We start from the raw sequence: 22,005 nt of genomic DNA, 5'->3' as shown, positions 1-22,005 counted from the left end.
GAAATGTGGTTACATTTTATTTTATTGCTATTTTTTATTCACATCTTTAGACTATTTTCAAGTTGTTTTCCAGTAAGACATACCAATTCACCTATTTAAAGGCATCGCTCTATTTGGGAAAACACGGATGAAAATCATTTAAGTGAAGGTATGTGCAATTATTATTATTTTTTATTTATGTACGCATTTATCAAACTGGTTCCAATACAGTTAACATCGAACAAAAAAGCTGACATGCAAAACTTCAATTTCGTTATTCACACAGTCTTTTTTTACTGAGCAAAAGTGGTGTTGCATTAGCAGCACTTCGCTCCTTAACAAGGAAGCACATCAGTCCAGTGATTTTGATTGTTTTTGGAATAACACTCATGTTAATACAATCTTACCTTAAGCAGTTTTTTAAACCCTTCATTTCCCACAGTTTTGGGATTTACACGGATTAATAACACATACAATTGGTCAGAGAATGATTTCTATGTAACAATCGACACAAAACCTTCAAATCTACATTTAAAACGTTGTACAGTTTTAATTTACATTATGATAAACCTCTGCTAAATAGACTAACCACCATCCTTTTTTAATGGACCACAAATACAATAATACTCAAACGATTTTTCATTTTCCCAGGGTAAACTGTGAACCGTTATTCTAAAAACGCCTTGATTACGACTGTTTACCAATCTACTGGTATCAAAATTAACCCTTGCGACTGATTTCTATGGCATGACATAATAGAAACTTTAAAATTATACCTATTTTAAAGAAAAATAGCCCACGTTTAGCTCGGCCTCATTTTATTAGCTTAACTGAATAGCCAGCCTGAGTAACAACACTACCAGTGTTGGGCGGTAACGCTTTACGCCCCAACATCACTTTGACAGTAACTAGTACTGTAACGCAATATTTTTCTAAAGAAATAACGCCGTTATCATTACAATATGGTGCGTTTTGTTCGTTACTTTGCTAGCAGCAGGTACTCCTGTTTACAGTGGCGCTACATATTTTTGCGGTATGCCGTGCCAACACAATAAAACATAGAGAAGAAAGCATTGTCAGTGTGTTTGTGTTTACATCACAGTGCGCCAATCATGGTGAGTCAATGCGAGAGCAGGACAAGCTTCTCAGAGTGGAAATACACTGATTATTTTTGTCTCCAAAAGATGCATCAGTGAAGCTAAGCTAACGCTGCGGCTGGATGTTTAACGGACTGTGACTGTTATCCAGGAACAGGTCAGCCAAACTATTGCACGGTATGTTGTTGTAAATATGCAGCCTGTCGCGACTGCTGAGTCACTGCTAACAGCAGCTCATTAGCCTATGTTTTTTTTTTTTTTTCTTTTTTCCTAATATGTTTAGCATTGTGTAGCTGAGAAAAATTCTGTGAATTAGTTTTTCCACATTTATTTTTATAAGCATTTTCAACAGCAGAATGTGCACCTGGAATATGTACAGCTTACATTACAATTACTGTGCTAAGGCTGAAAAATTACTGTTTTTAATTTTGGAGAAGCTGTTTTGTGTTTTATATGCACATCATTTATGGCTGTTTTATAGCAGTTGATCAACAGTGGATGATTATATATTACAGCACTAATATGAAGCTGTATGGACACAAATTACCCAAATAATAATACATTCTTTAATTCTAAGTAACTCAAAAGTTACTTTTCCAGTAACGCATTACTTTTTTGTGTAAGTAATCAAAATAGTAACTGAGTTACTTTGTGAATGAAGTAACTAGTAATGGTAACTAGTTACTTTTTTCAGTAACTAGCACAACACTGAACACTACACACTGACCACTATGAATTACTGCTCAAACATGAACCATCCTAACACTACGTTACACGCGCATAAAGAAACATGCTTTTAACTAGACATGACGAATGTATTTATTTTATTTTATTTATTTATTCAGTTTATTTCCGACATGGTTACATTCACTTTTTTTTTTTTTTTTTTTTTTTTTTTACATTTTTTGTACATGCCGAAAAAGGAGACGAGAGAAGCAGTTTGCTTATCCGGGTCCCGTCCCCTGTTTACCATCGCAGATTTACATGGGTTTACATGTCTCTCTGGTCAAAACATTCTTGATTTCTTCTTTTTGTGTATTCTCATCTGTTGGCCTTGTTCCCTGCCAGACGTTGTTAGCATTCCTCCAGTTCAGAATTTCCTCTTTCGAAGGTGTTTGGAAGATTCTTCCCTTTTCATCCACAATGTCACCTTGTTTTGTCTCTCCATCAAGGGTAATCCAGCTGTTGTTAGTTCTATTGCATGTTTGTATTTCCACTGTCTGATGATGGGATCAGATCCAACTTGTATAAACACATCACCACATCCAGTTCACAAAAAGCAAAGTAGTATTTTAATGTAATATATCTTAGTTCATAAGGGTGTTTCTAACTGCTGTTGTTAGTTTTATTGGCATGTTGTATTTTCCACTGTTAGATTTAACTTGTATAAACACATTATTTATCTTAGTTCATAAGCAAGGCAGTAATTTCATTGTATATAAAAAAAAATCGTGTTTCTAACTGCACATATGACAATAAACACTTTGAATTTAAATTTAATGTTATCCTTAATCACCCCACCACCTAGCAATTAAAATGAATAAATGACAGACCTTTTTTACTCTTGGTTTCCACATTTAATTCGGTCTCCGTAAAATAATCACAGTCTGAGTTTTGTTTCCAGTGTTTATATAGATCTGGGTCCATATCCATGATTACCATCAGTAATGTTGTTGTTTAGGTGGATCCTTCGTATTTTCCCAAGTTGTCCTAGTCTTGATAAGAACTGGTTTTCCGTCCTTCTTCTTCCAGGATGTAAATCCTGCAGTTTTTTGACCACGTCTTCAAAATCTTTCCTTCTTTTTTTATTTGGCGTGCTTTCCATGCAATGCTTGCATTTTGTTTCGTCAGGTTTTCATTGATGTACACCTTCGTTCCCTTGAGTTTGTTTCGTAGAACTGACATACTGAGTCAGTTGCGCTATCATTAACACACATACCGCAAGCTTTTTCTGTTTGACATGAATAAATAGAATGGTACGGTGCTAATTAATCTCTTCTTTTATCCCCCTGTTCATGTGGAACATTTGGAACATTCTGTACTTTGAGTAATAAGTGTTCTAAAACATCAAAGGTACTTTGCGTAATAAGTGTTCTAAAACATCAAAGGTACTTTGAGTAATAAGTGTTCTAAAACATCAAAGGTACTTTGAGTAATAAGTGTTCTAAAACATCAAAGGTACTTTGAGTCCTAACTGTTCTAAACATCAGAGCCTGCTCAGTGTAACTTTGATAATCGTTCTCAGAGACATTCATTACAAGTTAAACTGCATTGAGTTTATAAAAGCACATTGAGTTTATTTAACGGAAAGGGAGAGATTCTTGTGGAAGGACCCAGCAGCACACATTGAGTGTGTATTGAATTTTCTGCTTGACTGCACGAAGGACTGATAGAAGTCTTCTTGGAGAGTAGATCAGGATCATGGATGAGGTGGTTGGAGATGGACTTGGATGGCAGAGGGTCTGCAGTCAGAGTGAAAAGAGGAACAACAGGTCTAGCAGCTCACTGAGAGAAATTCAATGTGAGTTCAACAGCATCTTGAATGATACTGTGTCTCAGATGAGAGCGTGGGAGAAGATGAGCACCGAGCTCGTGAGAAAAGATGAGGAAATCCGCTCTTTAAAGAAAGCTCTCCAACAGGCAGAAAGTGGAGTGGAGAACATGGAGCATGAAGTGCATAGGCTCAACCACCACCATCAGGACACTGTGTCTCAGATGCAAGCTGAATGGGAGCAGAAGATGAGCACTGAATTGGGGAAGAAAGATAAGGAGATCCTCACTTTTAAGAAAGCTGTCCAACAAGCCGACAGTGGAATGGAACAGATAGAGATCACACTGTGTGAGGTCCAAATCATCTTGGATACTGTTGTGTCTCAGATGACTGTAGAATGGCAGAAGAAGATGACGAGCACTGAGCTGGAGAAGAAAATAGACGATCTCCAGCAGGCCAAGAGTGAAGTGGAGAACATGAAGAGTGAAGTGTGTAGGCTCAACCAACATCTCACTCTGATTGAGGAAAAGGAGAAAGAAACACAAAAAACTGAGCTTCTGGTGAAGGAGAAAATGAAATGAAGGTGCTCGCCCCACAAGCGGAAGGGGAAGAAACAGAAGGAGGAGGACAAAGAAGAAGAAGACGACGTCAAGCACTGAGCTGGATAAGAAAGATGAGGAGATTCTCTCTTTAATGGATGATCTCCAACAGGCCAAGAGAGAAGTGGAGAACATGAAGAGCGAAGTGTGAGTTGAAAAGCGTCCGTGATGATATGGTGTGTCAGATGGAAGCAGAATGGGAGAAGAAGACGAGAACTGAGCTTGAAAAGAAAGATGAGGAGATCCTCTCTTTAAAGAAAGCTCTCCAACAGGCAGAAGGTGGAGTGGAGAACATGGAGCATGAAGTGCATAGGCTCAACCAGATGCAAGCTGAATGGGAGAAGACAACAAGCATTGAATTGGAGAAGAAAGATAAGGAGATCCTCTGTTTAAAGAAAGCTGTCCAACAGGCCGACAGTGGAATGGAACAGATGGAGATCACACTGTGTGAGGTCCAAATCATCTTGGATACTGTTGTGTCTCAGATGACTGTAGAATGGAAGAAGAAGATGACGAGCACTGAGCTGGAGAAGAAAATAGACGATCTCCAACAGGCCAAGAGAAGTGGAGAACATGAAGAGTGAAATAAAAACTTTGTCGTTAAGGCAAAGCAACGCAGATGCATTTGTGATTGGGATTGAACGTGCTTTAGATGATGAAAAAAAATAAATTATGAAGTCACCCTCTCAGTCTTTTTATTTGGATTTTGAAATGTTCCTATTGGATGCTGACTTCAGCAGTTCAACACCGTACTTCAAAAGTAGAAATATCACATTTGTTTCACATCTTTCCATCTTGAAACAATCCACATACAGAATAATACAAATAAAGTGCAAAAATCTTGGCTTTGAATTCAAATTGATGACAGATATTTAGCAAAAATATCTCAGCAACTCTAAACGCAATTCTGTGTTATATTATAACAAATAAACTGAGCATATTTGTGAGCACGACCGACCAAATGCAGCAATATTTGATTATTTATGTCAAAATGTATCTGCATATCAAAATATTTCCTCAGTCTCCCAATAAAACTGTATGTCCTTCATTATTTCTTATTCAAAGTCCCAGTGTTTTACATCTTTAACTCGATGGTTCCTTATGACAGTGGTTCTCAACCTTGGTGGTTGAACAGACATGAACATTGAGGAACAGTCCTATGGAAACAGGGCCATCTGTAAGGGGAAATAAAGGGGAGAGCTTTTTAGGGTCCATCCATAAAGTCAGTAAAATGATGGTCCATTGTTCTAGGAATCTGTGATAACCACATTTATTTATTCATCTGAATAATATCCACTGTTATCCAGGAGTTAGTTATTTGGGCCATAGTATATAGTCATCCTAAAGATGTAAATCCTTGTTTTAATCAGAAATAAAATGGATTAAAAGTGACCGAAAAGGTGGTGAAATGGGATTTTAAAAATCACAGACATTGGTTAAAAGTTGCAATTTAAAGAGACCAAAAATGGACAGAAAAAGTGGTTAAAGAAAAAGAAAAAGAAGAGTTCAAAGTGTCATATTGCCTTAAAATTGGCAAAAACGAGTGAATGCAATTTTAAAAAGTAGGAATAATTAGTTAAAACTGGCAATAATGGACAAGACAAATCATGAATGTGGTTACATTTTATTTTATTGCTATTTTTTATTCATCATTTAGACTATTTTCAAGTTGTTTTCCAGTAAGACATACCAATTCACCTATTTAAAGGCATCGCTCTAATTTGGGAAAACACGGATGAAAAATCATTTAAGTGAAGGTATGTTTCAAATTATTATTATTTTTTATTTATGTACGCAATTTATCAAACTGGTTCCAAGTACAGTTAACAACATCGAACAAAAAAGCTGACATGCAAAACTTCAATTTCGTTTATTCACACAGTCTTTTTTTACTTGAGCAAAAGTGGTGTTGCATTAGCAGCACTTGCTCCTTACAAGGAAGCACATCAGTCCAGTGATTTTGATTTGTTTTTGAAGTAACACTCATGTAATACAATCTTACCTTAAGCAGTTTTTTAAACCCTTCATTTCCCACAGTTTTGGGATTTACACGGATTAATAACACATACAATTTGGTCAGAGAATGATTTCTATGTAACAATCGACACAAAACCTTCAAATCTACATTTAAAACGTGTACAGTTTTAATTTACATTATGATGAACCTCTGCTAAATAAGACTAACCATGCCATCCTTTTTTAATGGACCACAAATACAATAATAACTCAAACGATATTTTCATATTTCCCAGGGTAAACTGTGAAACCGTTATTCTAAAAACGCACTTGATTACGACTGTTATTACAATCTACTGGTATCAAATTAACCCTTGCGACTGATTTCTATGGCATGACATAATAGAAAGCTTTAAAATTGTACCTATTTTAAAGAAAAATAGCCCACGTTAGCTCGGCCTCATTTTATTAGCTTAACTGAATAGCAGCCTGAGTAACAACACTACCAGTGTTGGGCAGTAACCCAACATCACTTTTGACAGTAACTAGTACTGTAACGCAATATTTTTCTAAAGAAATAACGCCGTTATCATTACAATATGGTGCGTTTGTTCGTTACTTTGCTAGCAGCAGTGTACTTCCTGTTTACAGTGGCGCTACATATTTTTGCGGTATGCCGTGCCAAACACACAAAACAGTAGAAGAAGAAGCATTGTCAGTGTGTTTGTGTTTACATCACGTGCGCCAATCATGGTGAGTCAATGCGAGAGCAGGACAAGCTTCTCAGAGTGGAAATACACTGATTATTTTTGTCTCCAAAAGATGCATCAGTGAAGCTAAGCTAACCGGCGGCTGGATTTTAACGGACTGTGACTGTTATCCAGGAACAGGTCAGCCAAACTATTGCACGGTATGTTGTTGTAAATATGCAGCCTGTCGCGACTGCTGAGTCACTGCTAACAGCAGCTCATTAGCCTATGTTTTTTTTTTTCTTTTTTTTTTCTTTTTTCCTAATATGTTTAGCATGTGTAGCTGAGAAAAATTTTGTGAATTAGTTTTTCCACATTTATTTTTATAAGCATTTTCAACAGCAGAATGTGCACCTGGAATATGTACAGCTTACATCATTACTGTGCTAAGGCTGAAAAATTACTGTTTTAATTTTGGAGAAGCTGTTTGTGTTTTATATGCACATCATTTATGGCTGTTTTATAGCAGTTGATCAACAGTGGATTATTATATTATTACAGCACTAATATGAAGCTGTATGGACACAAATTACCCAAAATAAATAATACATTCTTTAATTCTAAGTAACGCAAAAGTTACTTTTTCCAGTAACGCATTACTTTTTTGTGTAAGTAATCAAAATAGTAACTGAGTTACTTTGTGAATGAAGTAACTAGTAATGGTAACTAGTTACTTTTTTCAGTAACTAGCACAACACTGAACACTACACACTGACCACTATGAATTACTGCTCAAACATGAACATCCTAACACTACTTACACCGCATAAAGAAACATGCTTTTAACTGGACATGACGAATGTAGAACTGACATACTGAGTCAGTTGCGCTATCATTAACACACATACCGCAAGCTTTTTCTGTTTGACATGAATAAATAGAATGGTACGGTCCTAATTAATCTCTTCTTTTATCCCCCTGTTCATGTGGAACATTTGGAACATTCTGTACTTTGAGTAATAAGTGTTCTAAAACATCAAAGGTACTTTGAGTCCTAACTGTTCTAAAACATCAGAGCCTGCTCAGTGTAACTTTGATAATCGTTCTCAGAGACATTCATTACAAGTTAAACTGCATTGAGTTTATAAAAGCACATTGAGTTTATTTAACGGAAAGGGAGATTCTTGTGGAAGGACCCAGCAGCACACATTGAGTGTGTATTGAATTTTCTGCTTGACTGCACGAAGGACTGATAGAAGTCTTCTTGGAGAGTAGATCAGGATCATGGATGAGGTGGTTGGAGATGGACTTGGATGGCAGAGGGTCTGCAGTCAGAGTGAAAAGGAACAACGGTCTAGCAGCTCACTGAGAGAAATTCAATGTGAGTTCAACAGCATCTTGAATGATACTGTGTCTCAGATGAGAGCGTGGGAGAAGAAGATGAGCACCGAGCTCGTGAGAAAAGATGAGGAAATCCGCTCTTTAAGAAAGCTCTCCAACAGGCAGAAAGTGGAGTGGAGAACATGGCATGAAGTGCATAGGCTCAACCACCACCATCAGGACACTGTGTCTCAGATGCAAGCTGATGGGAGCAGAAGATGGCACTGAATTGGGGAAGAAAGATAAGGAGATCCTCACTTTTAAGAAAGCTGTCCAACAGGCCGACAGTGGAATGGAACAGATAGAGATCCACACTGTGTGAGGTCCAAATCATCTTGGATACTGTTGTGTCTCAGATGACTGTAGAATGGCAGAAGAGATGACGAGCACTGAGCTGGAGAAGAAAATAGACGATCTCCAGCAGGCCAAGAGTGAAGTGGAGAACATGAAGAGTGAAGTGTGTAGGCTCAACCAACATCTCACTCTGATTGAGGAAAAGGAGAAAGAAACACAAAAAACTGAGCTTCTGGTGAAGGAGAACAATGAAATGAAGGTGCTCGCCGCCACAAGCGGAAGGGAAGAAACAGAAGGAGGAGGACAAAGAAGAAGAAGACGACGTCACAGCACTGAGCTGGATAAGAAAGATGAGGAGATTCTCTCTTTAATGGATGATCTCCAACAGGCCAAGAGAGAAGTGGAGAACATGAAGAGCGAAGTGTGTGAGTTGAAAAGCGTCCGTGATGATATGGTGTGTCAGATGGAAGCAGAATGGGAGAAGAAGACGAGAACTGAGCTTGAGAAGAAAGATGAGGAGATCCTCTCTTTAAAGAAAGCTCTCCAACAGGCAGAGGTGGAGTGGAGAACATGGTGCATGAAGTGCATAGGCTCAACCACCACCATCAGGACAATGTGTCTCAGATGCAAGCTGAATGGGAGAAGACAACAAGCATTGAATTGGAGAAGAAAGATAAGGAGATCCTCTGTTTAAAGAAAGCTGTCCAACAGGCCGACAGTGGAATGGAACAGATGGAGATCACACTGTGTGAGGTCCAAATCATCTTGGATACTGTTTTGTCTCAGATGACTGTAGAATGGAAGAAGAAGATGACGAGCACTGAGCTGGAGAAGAAATAGACGATCTCCAACAGGCCAAGAGTGAAGTGGAGAACATGAAGAGTGAAATAAAACTTTGTCGTTAAGGCAAAGCAACGCAGATGCATTTGTGATTGGGATTGAACGTGCTTTAGATGATGAAAAAAAATAAATTATGAAGTCACCCTCTCAGTCTTTTTATTTGGAATTTGAAATGTTCCTATTGGATGCTGACTTCAGCAGTTCAACACCGTACTTCAAAAGTAGAATATCACATTTGTTTCACATCTTTCCATCTTGAAACAATCCACATACAGAATAATACAAATAAAGTGCAAAAATCTTGGCTTTGAATTCAAATTGATGACAGATATTTAGCAAAAATATCTCAGCAACTCTAAACGCAATTCTGTGTTATATTATAACAAATAAACTGAGCATATTTGTGAGCAGACGACCGACCAAATGCAGCAATATTTGATTATTTATGTCAAAATGTATCTGCATATCAAAATATTTCCTCTCTCCCAATAAAAATGTATGTCCTTCATTATTTCTTATTCAAAGTCCCAGTATTTTACATCTTTAACTCGATGGTTCCTTATGACAGTGGTTATACAGTACTTACATAGAGGAAACCACGGCAGGCTCCCAAAAATGAGTGACAGCATCCTATAAGAGACAGTGAGAGGTTAAGGCTGGAAGAAAACTGTAGCTTATGTATAGAACCCTGGTTCTAGGAGTAATATGAGTGAGATGTCTCACTATGGGATGTCTATAGAACACAACTATGTAAAAGTAACTCAACTACATTGACTAGATATTAAGAGACTACATACACTAGTATTATGTTAAATGAAATGGTGGGAAATGTTTTTAATTAAAAGGCACAGATTTGGCTGAAAGTGAATTAATTTTTGAGTGTCACTATTCATGACAGTCCAACACTGTATTAACCCAGATTATATAGATATATATAATATATATAGTTGACTTAGTTCAGGTATAAGCTTTGACACAAATCTGATAGTTTTACTGTTTAAAATAAGGCAGACACTTAAAAGTGCTCATTTTTGCTAAAACTGCAAACTTCTTTAAAAATAGGTGCAAGAGCAAAAATTTAATTTTTCAATTTCAGAAAATCAGAATATTATTCAAATTAAATTTAGAAAAAAAAAATGTCTGTAAATGAATATGGCAAAGAACAGCCTTTCTAAAATGCTTAAAACACAATATATGGATCATAATGTTACATAAAAGTGCATTTTGAACACGTCAGACCTCAGGACAATTGCTCACATAGCCATAGACCAGCTCTAGGTCATCTCACTCAAAAAGTCCATCAAAAAGTTGGTTTTTCACTTTCTTTGAAAGCTTTCTATTATCAAGTTCCTTCAGAACATTGTGAGAAAATTCAAAAGTGTACTTAAGGTCAGGTGGGTAGTTGAGGTTGAGCACGTAGATGAGACCAAACAGCAGAGAGAAGGCAGTGGAAACATCTCTGAGGTCCTTCATCACAGTGACAACCTTTGATGATTGATGCCCACATCTTCTGGTGCTTCCTTTCTTCATCACTTTCATCATGCATGATGACAAAACGAGGAAACACAGGAACAAAAGATGGAGAAACATACAAAGATTTGACAATTTCCAGTTCTCACATCCTTGTTTAAAGTGGACATGTCATATGTGGCTTAAATAGGACCCTATAAAATCCACAATCACAGACAAATGGACATAAATCAGCATAAAACACCGTCACCGTGGGGCAGAGGAGGTTTTTTTTTATGGGTAAATGTTTCTGGGGACCACTTATTAGGTGCACCGCCCTCCCCCTCCTGTGCTGGTTGCATTAAACTCTGCCTAAATCACACAAACACCCTCTAAAAAGCAACACAAATAATCACTAACTCCTAACGACAGAACCTCCAGAGCACGTTAACTTTGCAGTGTCTGTGAAGCTCCACCAGTGTTTGGTGTAGCGCAGCGGCGCTCCATGAAAACGTGATCAGCTTTAATCATCTTCACCTGCTCAGTGTTGGAACTATTGTGTCTGATTAACTAAGAATAACTCAGTCCATGTTGTCTTTGACTTCTTTTTATTCCACATTTTTGTCTGTGTCTCGTAGCTACACATTCACAGTCAGCTAGCTACCTCAAGTACAACCGTTTCAGTGGGAAGTTTACAAAATAAAAGTCTGTTGGAGCAACGTTATCAGAATGTTACATTCTAACAACATCTCATCAGATCTACAGTAAAATACATGTTGAAATAATGAATTCATAAAAAATTAACTCATGAAACACAATAATGAAAACAATCAAAGTTTAGACTTAATTTATTTTTATTTTTATTTAAATTAAACAATGAAAAATGTAATATTTTTTCTATTTAGAGAGTGCATGGCTTATTATCCAGAACATTGTTTTGTTTTCTTTAGTTTTTTAACTTCAGTGTATTACATGGTGTTACTTTAGTCCTGACTATGGGAACAAAAGTAAACAAAGTGTAACATCTAGTCAACGTCATATTCTACATTACACAGAAGATCATTTAAATGAGGTTCATTTAAACTCAGTTGATCAGAACTTAATCAATAAACCTGATCAGATTCAGTAAATCATTGATCCCTGAGAGGAAATCAGGTGATTAATGCTGTTCTAATACATCTTTATATGACATATAAATAATTAAAAAGGAAAAGTCAGAATAATACATGTCACTACAACTTATATTTACCTTTTAATTGTATGTACTTTATTGTTGACATACATTTTTGTTTAATTATGAGGTTTTTTTTTATTTATTAGTATTTATTTTGTTTCCTCACAGGAGTTAAAAACTAATTTTTTCATTAAAAAATTATAAATAATTCTAAAAAACATAATTTGGAAAAAAAATAAAAGTGATTTTATAGGGCCCTACTTAAAAATAGAGTTAAAAAGCTTATTTTGGGGTCTCTGCATTGATATTTGATCATTTATATATGATGTCTCTGGAAGAATGAAATGGTAACAATGAATTACAGGTGAAAGAGCTGGAGAAGGTCTTGACTGGGGCTCCTCCTGCTGGCAGTTGTAGGAATCACTTTAAAAATAAGCTAGGTTTGTTTTAAAGGTTCACAATTGATACAATGTTGGATTATGGGATTTAAAAATGAGGAGGACATTTTTTGGGTAGAAGAAGAAACAGCTAAATTTAACAGTTGGCACAATTGTTGGGAAATAAGTGAAATAATTCATAAAACAGAACAGTACAGGTATATATCACTCCACGAGGCGTCTGACTACGGTAGCCCTAATGTGCCAAAAATCCATCAAGCAGTGCAGCTTCATAGTTTACCAAAGTTGTACTAAAACATTTTGACATATTAATTTCATACATAAGGCTCACCTGATTATAAGGTTGCACTGTCAATTTTTGAGAAAATGAAAGGATTTTAAGTTCACCTTATAGTCCCAAAAATACAGTACCTATTTTATTTGGGCAGAGAATCAATATATATCTGTATTTTAATGACATAATATGACTCCCAAAACAAGTGTTTTAAAACAAAAAAAGCTAAAAAATACATTTTGGACTTCCGGTGCGACGCTACAGCAGAAGTGGTGAAGTCAAAGGAGCAGGCCTACTGCAGTCTGGAGGAGCAGGTGAAAGAAAAGGTGACCATGCTGAAGAACGCCCTGGTCACAACACAGAACCAACTGAAAGCCAAAGATGTGGAATTAGAACAAGAGCGTTCCAGCCACGCTAAAAGAAACCTCTATGGAAAAGAATCCACCAGTGGTTTACCAGGAAAACCAAACATTAGAACAATATAAACCTCATGTTTGACTCTTTATCTCTATCCCCCCCATGATGATTTAAAACGTTCCTCTCTCCTCTCTTTATAGTCTTTTCTCCTTTGAATGCAGCAAGAAACTTTATTAAAAAAAATATAAAAGAACAAATGAATAAACAAAATGTTTATAAAAATAATTGTTGTGTTGAACTGAGTTATTAAGTTGGGTCAGATCATGAAAATCATAGTATAATAACTTTTTTCCTCAAGAATTATGACTTCAAATCAGAATTCTGACTTTTTTCCTCAGAATTCCAACATAAGGGAATTGGTAATGCAATGCACACTTTTTTATTAATCTCTCAATGAACAATTTATGTCAAATTTGTGTTTAAATTCTTTTTTTTAGCTCATGTACCCCCTTTCTCTTATTTCTGAATCCTAGTACCCCCTTTGTTCAACTACAACATTTTGCATAGCAAACTATTTAAAAAACAACAACATAATGAATGAAATGAACGAGTAATAAACCACATTTTAAAGAATCTAACTTAGTAAATAAGTGGAAAGAAACAGTATTTAATGCAGTGGTTAACAACCTTTTTTAGATCGTGACCCTATTTTGATCGTTTTCAATCATGTTTGAGATCAGATATGTATTTATTTTAACTGCATTTTAGTTTTTAACTATATTCACAAAGTGAAAGTATAGAATACAGTTGTTTAAGATTGTGTTGTTTTAATAATAATAAATATAACGAAAACTGCAAGCAGTTTATGAAAGGGGGCCAAGCCTTCCTGCGTGACTCGGCCCCAGGTTTCGTGGAGCCCTTGGAAGTACGTCATGAAGGATGACGGCTCGTGGCGAGCGTCAGAACACAGGCCAACGTGCCATTTGCTGTGAACAGGTGGATATGAAGTTTTGGAAGATGTGATTTAAAATGTGAAAGTTACAAACCAAAATACGTTTTCACCCATTATAGCGCCACCTAGTGGTGCATTTTTTGCTATGGGTGATCTGTGTGCTCTTATATATGTACCCTGTAAATTTCACAGCCCTCAATATAATAATTCAGCTGAATAAAAGTTTGTTTATTTTTATGTTATGTTGTAATAAGCCACACCCACTTTGACCAATCGCAATTAAATTTGAGAAATGGTCCCAGGAGCGACGCAAGGTCATACCAACCAAATTTGGTGAAAATCGGTCGTGCCATTTAAGAGATATAAACTTCTCATATTTGCAGCGCCCCCTGGTGGCCATGAGAAAAACTTGCGCAAGGATCTCAGATTTCAGATTTAGTGTTGACATTTATTTTGACAGAGATATGCACCAGTTGTACATTTTTTTAAAGCTAGCTATAGAACTTAACTCAGTAAATATTCACGCATATTTTGAGCCAAAAAAATTATTTCCTCACTTTAGATCACGTCCAACTGAAAACTCTACGTGCCAAGTTTCACGCTGACTAGACAAAATACCAAGTAGTAATTCTAAAAAGTAGGTTTTCCGGTATTTGAGATTTTGCTCCGACAAAAGTTTTGGCAGAAATGGGCGTGGCCTAGCCCAGGTGATTCAGTGCTATTCAGGGAACATCTGGATATGAAGCTCTTAAATATGCAACAAATGATGTGGGAGTTATGGGCCAAAACGTGTTGACCTTTGTTATAGCGCCACCTGCTGGCGGACATATGTGAGTTATTGCATCCAAGATACACGGGGGGTCTGGACCTACCCCCCAAAGGGCATCGCCTACCTTGCACGGTTTAGCCTGCAGCACCTCTTTTACCGGGGGAAACATAATAAAAATACAAGTGAAAACAACAGGGTTCCTAGCACCCCTGGCCCCGCGGGCTTGGCCCTGATCATTGGTGCGCTGTGATTGGTCAGATACCAATGTTTCATAAATCACGTTGGTCCTGTCGTACGACACAATGGAAACCGATCGGCTGCGTTGTGGTTCCACAGCAGTTACGGACTGGGTGGAAACTGGGAGCAAGGCGTAGGTCACATGGTCGGTTCTTACCGAGGCTGTAGAGGCTGAGCGCTCCGTAGTCAAAGAAGTAGCAGACGTGTCGTGACTCTGGGGACATACTGCTGAAGGTGTGAGCACAGCTGGAGGTGAACGGGTACACACAGATCAGCAGCATGTAGATCAGCAACGGCCACGTGTAGCTGTCGCTCAGCACGTTCATAGAGGAGCAGAGAGCGCACAGACGCCACAGGAAGTACCTGCAGGACAACAGGAAGTCAACACACACACAGCAACCTGCACGCCTTCTGTCCTCTGTTACAGATGTATAAAGATAGATCTGTTCCTCTCCTTACAGACATATAAACAATAGAGTGATTTTTGTGTCTTTTTCTGTATTTTGTTCATCATTAACATTGTTATTATAATTATTATTATTTAGCATTTAGATGATTTGCTTGTAATAAACATGTTTAATACAAAACGTTACACACCATGTTGGCAGGAAGTGTGTCCAGATGTTGAGCGTCTCATTGGTCAGTTGGAAGCTGCTGAGGACGCAGTCTAAGGCTGAGCTGTGAGGGCGTCTGTAGCCGGAGATGATGCTGTCCTCCCTGAACACCTGTGCACGCACGCACAAAATTTTTTTGCTGTGATTTAGTGAAAAGTCTATCATTTTTAAATGTTTTTGTATCTTACTATATTTTAACCACTTTTTCTTGCCACATTTTTGCTAAATTACTCCCATTTCTGACAATTCTTCACATTTTTCCATTTTCAAGACATGTTCAGCACTTCAAAACCTTTCTTCCACTTTTCCACCTAATGTCACACATGTTGACCCATTATTTTCACCCTATTCCAAACGTGTGGTGGCGTGCTCACCTTGGGGATCTGGTGGCTGTGGAAGAGTTGGGGCAGTTTGATGCTCAGCATGTCTGCAGACAGGCCCACGGCCCCCCTCCCTCGCTGACACACTCGGCGGCTCAGAACCAGCCAGGCCAGGTAATCGAACACAGGGATCCTGGACCGGTCCGGACCGTCATGCTCCCACCTCAGGCAGCGGCTCCAGGCCGCGCTCCACCCGCCGTCATCACCGTTGCCCCCCCGCCACCCTGGCCCATGGAAACACTGCACAACAATGACATCATTGAGCGTCCGCACTGAGGATGAAAACTCAACAGATTCCTCATTAAGATGTTATGGTTTATTATGACGTAGCATCATTATAAAGTTATTTCTCACTCACTAAAGGTTATTTCCACGTCATTTCAACGAATGGCCCATGCACTGACCTCAAAAATACAGAAAAAATTACCAAAAAGAAATACACAATCCACTCAAGATGACTTTAAAATGCACACAACAAGATAGAAAATACATAAAGTGACCCCAAAAATACACAAAATGACACGAAAACATACAAAATAACAACAAATATACACAAAATGGCCAAAATACACAAAATGACACGAAAACATTGACATTTTTAGTTTGATCGCATGAATACTTTTTGAGATATGGACAATTTAATGAGGGAGGCATGTGTTGATTTTCATGCGTCCTTATTTTTCTTCCATATCTCATGAACTGGTTTGCTTGTTTGTTGGTGCTGTGGGTCATTCTTTTTTGTGTTTTTTCTTTTCTTTCTTTTTGTGTACTTTTGTTGTTGTTTTCTGTAATTTTGTACATTTTTTATTTAGTCGTTTTGTGTATTTTCATTTTGTGTTATTTGAAGTAATTGTGTGTGTTACTGTTGTCGTTTTAATCATTTTTGTGTATTTTTGGAGTATTTTCTGTATTTTTTTTTTTTTTTCTTTTCTTGCAATGTTGTAATTCTTAGTATTTTTTTTTCTAATGTATTCTTGCTTTGGTTTTGTGTATTTTTCTGTCATTTTGTACGTTTACTTTGGGGGGCACCAGCTGCCCATGTGTGGTCTCTAATAATAAACTCAGTGTATGTTTTTGGGGACGTTTTCACTGTCAAACATCGACGGACAAACGCCGTCCTCTGTTTGGAGGAAGAACAATGTGTGATTGGAGATCGTCCTCGTGACACGCGGCGAGCTGAAGAATGACAGCCATTGTGGCAGCACACGCACACACACACGCACACCTTTGCTTCCACTGACCAGCCACAACAACACAAGACTGTAGTTTGGATTTCATCAAGAATTAAAACGTTAAAAAATGATGATGATGATGAAGAGGAAAGGACACTTTAACGATGGTGAGGAGGAACATGTTGTTCCTGGTCATATGAACGTTTCCTCCTCTGCCCAGTGAGGCCCAGCTGCATCAATCCACCGACGCTGACAAAGTGAAGCTTTGTGACGGAGAAACTGGGCCAAAGGACGGTCGTCACTGGACGGAGGAGAGCCCCACGCCCACGCACCACACACGCACGCAGAGATCTCATCACGCTCAATGAAAGCGATTGACATCGACGGTTAGAATAAATGGAACACTTAATAAATAAATATATTTAACAAAAATAATCAAATATGATATACAAATTTAAAAAATGGAATAGTACAAAAATAAGGACCAAGACAAATAGATAAATGCATGCAGAACAGATAAATATAAATAAATACATGCAAAAATAAACATAAAAATATGTAATTGATAAATCCAAATAAATCAATAATATGATGTAAAAATTTTAAAAATGAACACTACAAAAATAACGAAATACACAAATAGATAAATGCATACAACACATAAATATAAATGCATGATAAATACATAAACATAAATAAATACAAATAACTAGATTACAAAATAAAAAACAATATTTACAAATGAATAAATACAATAAAAAGTTAATAAATAAAAAAGAATGAAGAAATTAATAGATATAACAATAAATGAATAAACAAAATCCTATCCTGGTTTTAATTTGTATTGAAATGTTAAAAGTTTATTCTTGTAAACAATACGTTTCGTTTTAATTGAGTTATTATGTTTTATTTACTTTTAAATGTTTGTTGTTGCTACAGTATCATTAGAAATGATAATTAAATACAGAATAAAGCACATTTATTTTTATTAAAGATGATAATAAATCACGTTATTATTTGTTACATAAAAGAGTTTTGTACAAACATGTGTAGGATTAGTTTTAAAAGTCAAACTTTAGAGAGTTTTAATCCCATGATGCTGATGCTGATACTTCCTGATGAGGAAGGAAAACACGTTGGTCACATGACTGTTCCTGTTTCACAACCACGCGCTGACTTTTCCTTATTATTATTTTAAACACCTTACTTAAAAACACTTTTATGGGAACGTGTGGAAAACAAACGGGAGTTTCATCTTAAACTAAATCCTTTAACTGTCAAACAAACCAAAAGTCCAAACTCACCGCGATAGTCTGGCATGGCTGAGCGGAGGGATCCGAACCCTCGACCTGTGGATGAGCTCCGACACAGCGCGTGTTCCTCAGTGAAATGATGAGAACCGAAGCACTCACTCCTCCAGTTCCTTTAACAATCCGCTCCGCCCTCAGCCAATCAGCGGTGCCGCTCGCTGCTCACAACAACACGAGCCATGTGTGTTTAAAAAAAAAAAAAAGAAAAGAAAAAAGAGCCATGTGTCTTTATGACGTCACAAACCCGCGACGACGATAAAACCGAAAAATGTCGAAGTGAAGTGAAACAAAATTAAAAATATTCTCCCATTATGACAAATTACGAGATAGAAAGTCATAACTATGAGAAGTAAGTCATAATTATGAGATATAAAGTCATAATTATGAAAATAATTTTTAATGTAAATTTTAAAAATTAACAAAAAAATGTGACAAAATAATATTTTTGCAATAAAAGACTTATTTATGGAGTTCTGTGTGTGCGTTTTTGAGGTCATTTAGTGTGTTTTTGACTTGTTTTGTGTATTTTTTTGGTGATATTGTACATTTTCTTTTCATTGTGTGGTGCCACATTTTCCATGAAATTAGCACTTTTGTTGCACCTCGTTTGTGTGTTTCGCCTCTAGCGGGCGCAGTTCTGACTCTACCCGGGAGAGATGCACATATTCGGACTAGGGCGGAGCAGACTACCGTAGGCAGACCTTTCCACTGATCCAAACACTTTGGAAAACCAATGACTTCCACACTGCTCTCTCCCATAGACACAGCACAAGGAGGCGGAGCCCTTCCCGCGCGTGGGCGTGGTTCCAGCGCCTCTATAACTGACACGCCCCCCCAGCGTCTCAGAGCAGAGAGAATGCTTGATTCCATGATTTTGAAACATAATTTGATACATATGTTTTTTTTTTTCATCTTTCATATTTAGCTCAGTGGTCAGTGACATGTTTCTGTGGTGTGACAAACTCATAACACACATTTAATTCTGCTTTACGCAGACTTTAACTAACTCAGAAAACAGCCACAAGATAACTCAGTCACAAGTGGAACCGTAACACCATCTGGTACGAGTTAAGATCAAGATGAGCAAAGACGATGGGACTGTGTGTGTGTGTGTGTGTGTGTGTGTGTGTGTGTGTGTGTGTGTGTGTGTGTGTGAACTCTTTCAGGACCATCAGCTCACGCCGTTCATTCAACGTGCACACACACACACACACACACACAGTATGATTTCCACACTGGGAATAGACGTGGATGATTGGTTAGTTCTGAGACTAGAAGCTAAAGGTGACTTACACACGTGTCCCACTGAGTCCAGGGTCCACAGCTTTAACTCGTGTCTTTTCTGCATCTTTGGACTGAGTGTTCCTTCAGAGTTCTCCATCCAACACTGGGAGCTTTATCACCCTCACCCTCACCCTCACCCTCACCCAGAACCAGTGGCACTGGTCCTACTGCTGGTCATACTGGGCACTGAGCCCAGAACACTGGGGGACAGTCAGGGAAAGCAGGCCTCCATTCATCACTTTTACTTTGGTAGAAAAGTCTGAAACGTAACGCTCTTATTTTGAAAATCCATCACACTGCTCACATGTACTCAAACAGAAAAAAAACAAGTATTTGTCTTTCAAATTCATCAAAAATATATTTTTAAAAAATCCACCTAAAAGCTTGACTGGGTGATGATCATTGTAATATTTAAGAACAGAGGTTCTCAACGTGTGGTTCTGGATCTAAAAGTGGGTCAGGGAGTTCTCAACCTTAGGGTTGTGAGATATTGGGAGAGGGTCGCAAGATGCCTTCAAGAAACCAGGAATATTTGAGCCATTTTTATCCTGTTTCTGTAACTCCACCAAACTCACCATATTTAAACATATTTTCATCACTTTTTCTTGCCATATTTTTGCTCCTTTTAATGTATTTTTGCTAAATTACTCCCATTTCTGACACTTCTACGTCACATTTCAATGTCTTTTCAGCACATTTTTTCCACTTTCCAGACATGTTCAGCACTTATAAACCATTTCACCACTTTTCCATAATGTCACATATTATGACCCATTCTTGTGACTTTTAATCATATTTCATGCTTATCGTTTCCAATTTAACCACATTCACTATTTGTCACGCCCATTATTTACCAGTTTAAACTAATTGCTCCAATATTTACACTTTGAACCCTTTTTACCACTTTTTCTGTCTGTTTTTATTCACTCTAATTTGCAAATTTTAACCAATTTCTGTTGGTTTTAAGATCCAGTTTCATCACCTTTTCTGGTCACTTTTAACTCATTTTATTAGTGATTAAAACCAGGATTTCCATCTTTAAGATGACTATAATAATAATAGGCAAACTGCTTCTCTCGTCTCATTTTTCAGCATGTACAAAAAAAAAAAAAAAAGAATAAAACTTCTGTGAATGCAACCATGTCGGAAATAAACTGAATAAATAAATAATAAACGTTCCTGGATAACAGTGGATATTATTCATATGAAGAGACGTGATAAACCGCACATATGTCCAGGCTGTGAGAAAAACCTGAACCAGCAGGAAAGACTTCTAAGATCTGATCAACAATAATAATAATAAAATGCAGTTCTTGTCTCAACTCCAGCATGTTTATTGATTCACATGAAGATGCCGTACAGCTGTTAGACCCATGGGAAGAGTTACACGCAGCTCCCCATCCTGAAGAGGCACAAAGTGACCCACACAGGAAAAGCCTTCAAACATTTAAAGAATCTTAAACGCTGTCTGAGAGACCATACGTCTGTAGCACCTGTGGGAGGAGCTTCTTTTGGCCCCTTCACCTGAATGAATGCCTATGGGGCGCCGATTGTAAAGTTGTGCATGCTAAAATAAACAGCAACTTTTTGCAACAAACCAAATTATGTTGTCAATGTTAAATCTAAATTTTGTTAAATTAATTCAAATCTAAATGTTAAAATGAATAAATGTGAATATTAAATTCAAATCTAAATGTTAAATAATAAATATAAATGTTAAATCTAAATGTTAAACATTCAATTCAAATGTAATGTTAAATATTAAATCTGAATCTAAATGTTAAATATCAAATCTAAATATTAAAATACAATATATGAATCCAAATGTTAAATAGAAACCTTAGATAATAAATCTAAATGTTAAATATTAGAGGACCCATATTTTTACGGTCTCTATATCTATAAACTGGTTCTCCCTGAGCCTGCCGACTCTCAGAATGAGGAAAACAAACAATTCCTGGATGGTCTCAGCAGCCCACCCACTGGTAAAACAGCACTCCTACAGGCTATTTAGCTTCAGCTCCTGCCATGACATCACCAAAGGACTCATTTACATAGTCCGACCTCCTCTGAGCGATGATAGGAGACGTGAGCCTGTGGTAACGCCATCAGTGGTTTAAAACTAGAATGCCCGTTTACATCGTGCATTATGGTACATTCGTCAGAAGTCAAAAATTCTTTGAAAATCAAATTGCTTTCAGCAAACATCACCACATTCTTGCTCTATAACCTCCCAGGTAGCGCTAGCTAATTTTCAACGGGATTCACTGTAGCATTTGTGAGTAGTTGGTAGAATAACCCTGTACAGTA

General features: G+C 37.3%; 1 protein-coding gene across 2 annotated transcripts; it reads right to left on the bottom strand.

Moving 5' to 3' along the window:
- Positions 1-12,870: 12,870 nt before the first annotated feature.
- LOC114478632 (membrane progestin receptor delta-like) lies at positions 12,871-16,138 on the bottom strand. 2 transcript variants are annotated; one of them, XM_028471821.1, is made up of 4 exons: positions 15,924-16,138; positions 15,533-15,660; positions 15,093-15,298; positions 12,871-12,988 (listed from the first exon to the last, which is right to left on the bottom strand). In XM_028471821.1, exons 1-4 carry the CDS (start codon positions 15,972-15,974, stop codon positions 12,972-12,974), a joined length of 402 nt encoding a protein of 133 aa, XP_028327622.1. In that variant the 5' UTR covers positions 15,975-16,138; the 3' UTR covers positions 12,871-12,971. The 2 variants fall into 2 exon arrangements, with proteins under 2 accessions (XP_028327622.1, XP_028327621.1); XM_028471820.1 differs by lacking the exon at positions 12,871-12,988 and having other exon boundaries at positions 14,514-15,298.
- Positions 16,139-22,005: the final 5,867 nt, after the last annotated feature.

The sequence above is a fragment of the Gouania willdenowi genome, chromosome 16 (genome assembly GCF_900634775.1).
Source record: "Gouania willdenowi chromosome 16, fGouWil2.1, whole genome shotgun sequence".
Classification (NCBI taxonomy): domain Eukaryota; kingdom Metazoa; phylum Chordata; class Actinopteri; order Blenniiformes; family Gobiesocidae; genus Gouania; species Gouania willdenowi.
The sequence above is the reverse complement of the archived record's forward strand: the minus strand, read 5'-3'. Positions and strand labels throughout refer to the sequence as shown.

Bases quoted from the DNA above. Each gene is read 5' to 3' on its own strand.
- LOC114478632 (XM_028471820.1), bottom strand. From the start codon at position 15,974: ATGCTGAGCATCAAACTGCCCCAACTCTTCCACAGCCACCAGATCCCC. The intron at 15,661-15,923 runs GTGAGCACGCCA...GTGCGTGCACAG, and splicing joins ACAGCCACCAGATCCCCAAG to GTGTTCAGGGAGGACAGCAT. The intron at 15,299-15,532 runs GTGTGTAACGTT...GTTGTCCTGCAG, and splicing joins ACACACTTCCTGCCAACATG to GTACTTCCTGTGGCGTCTGT.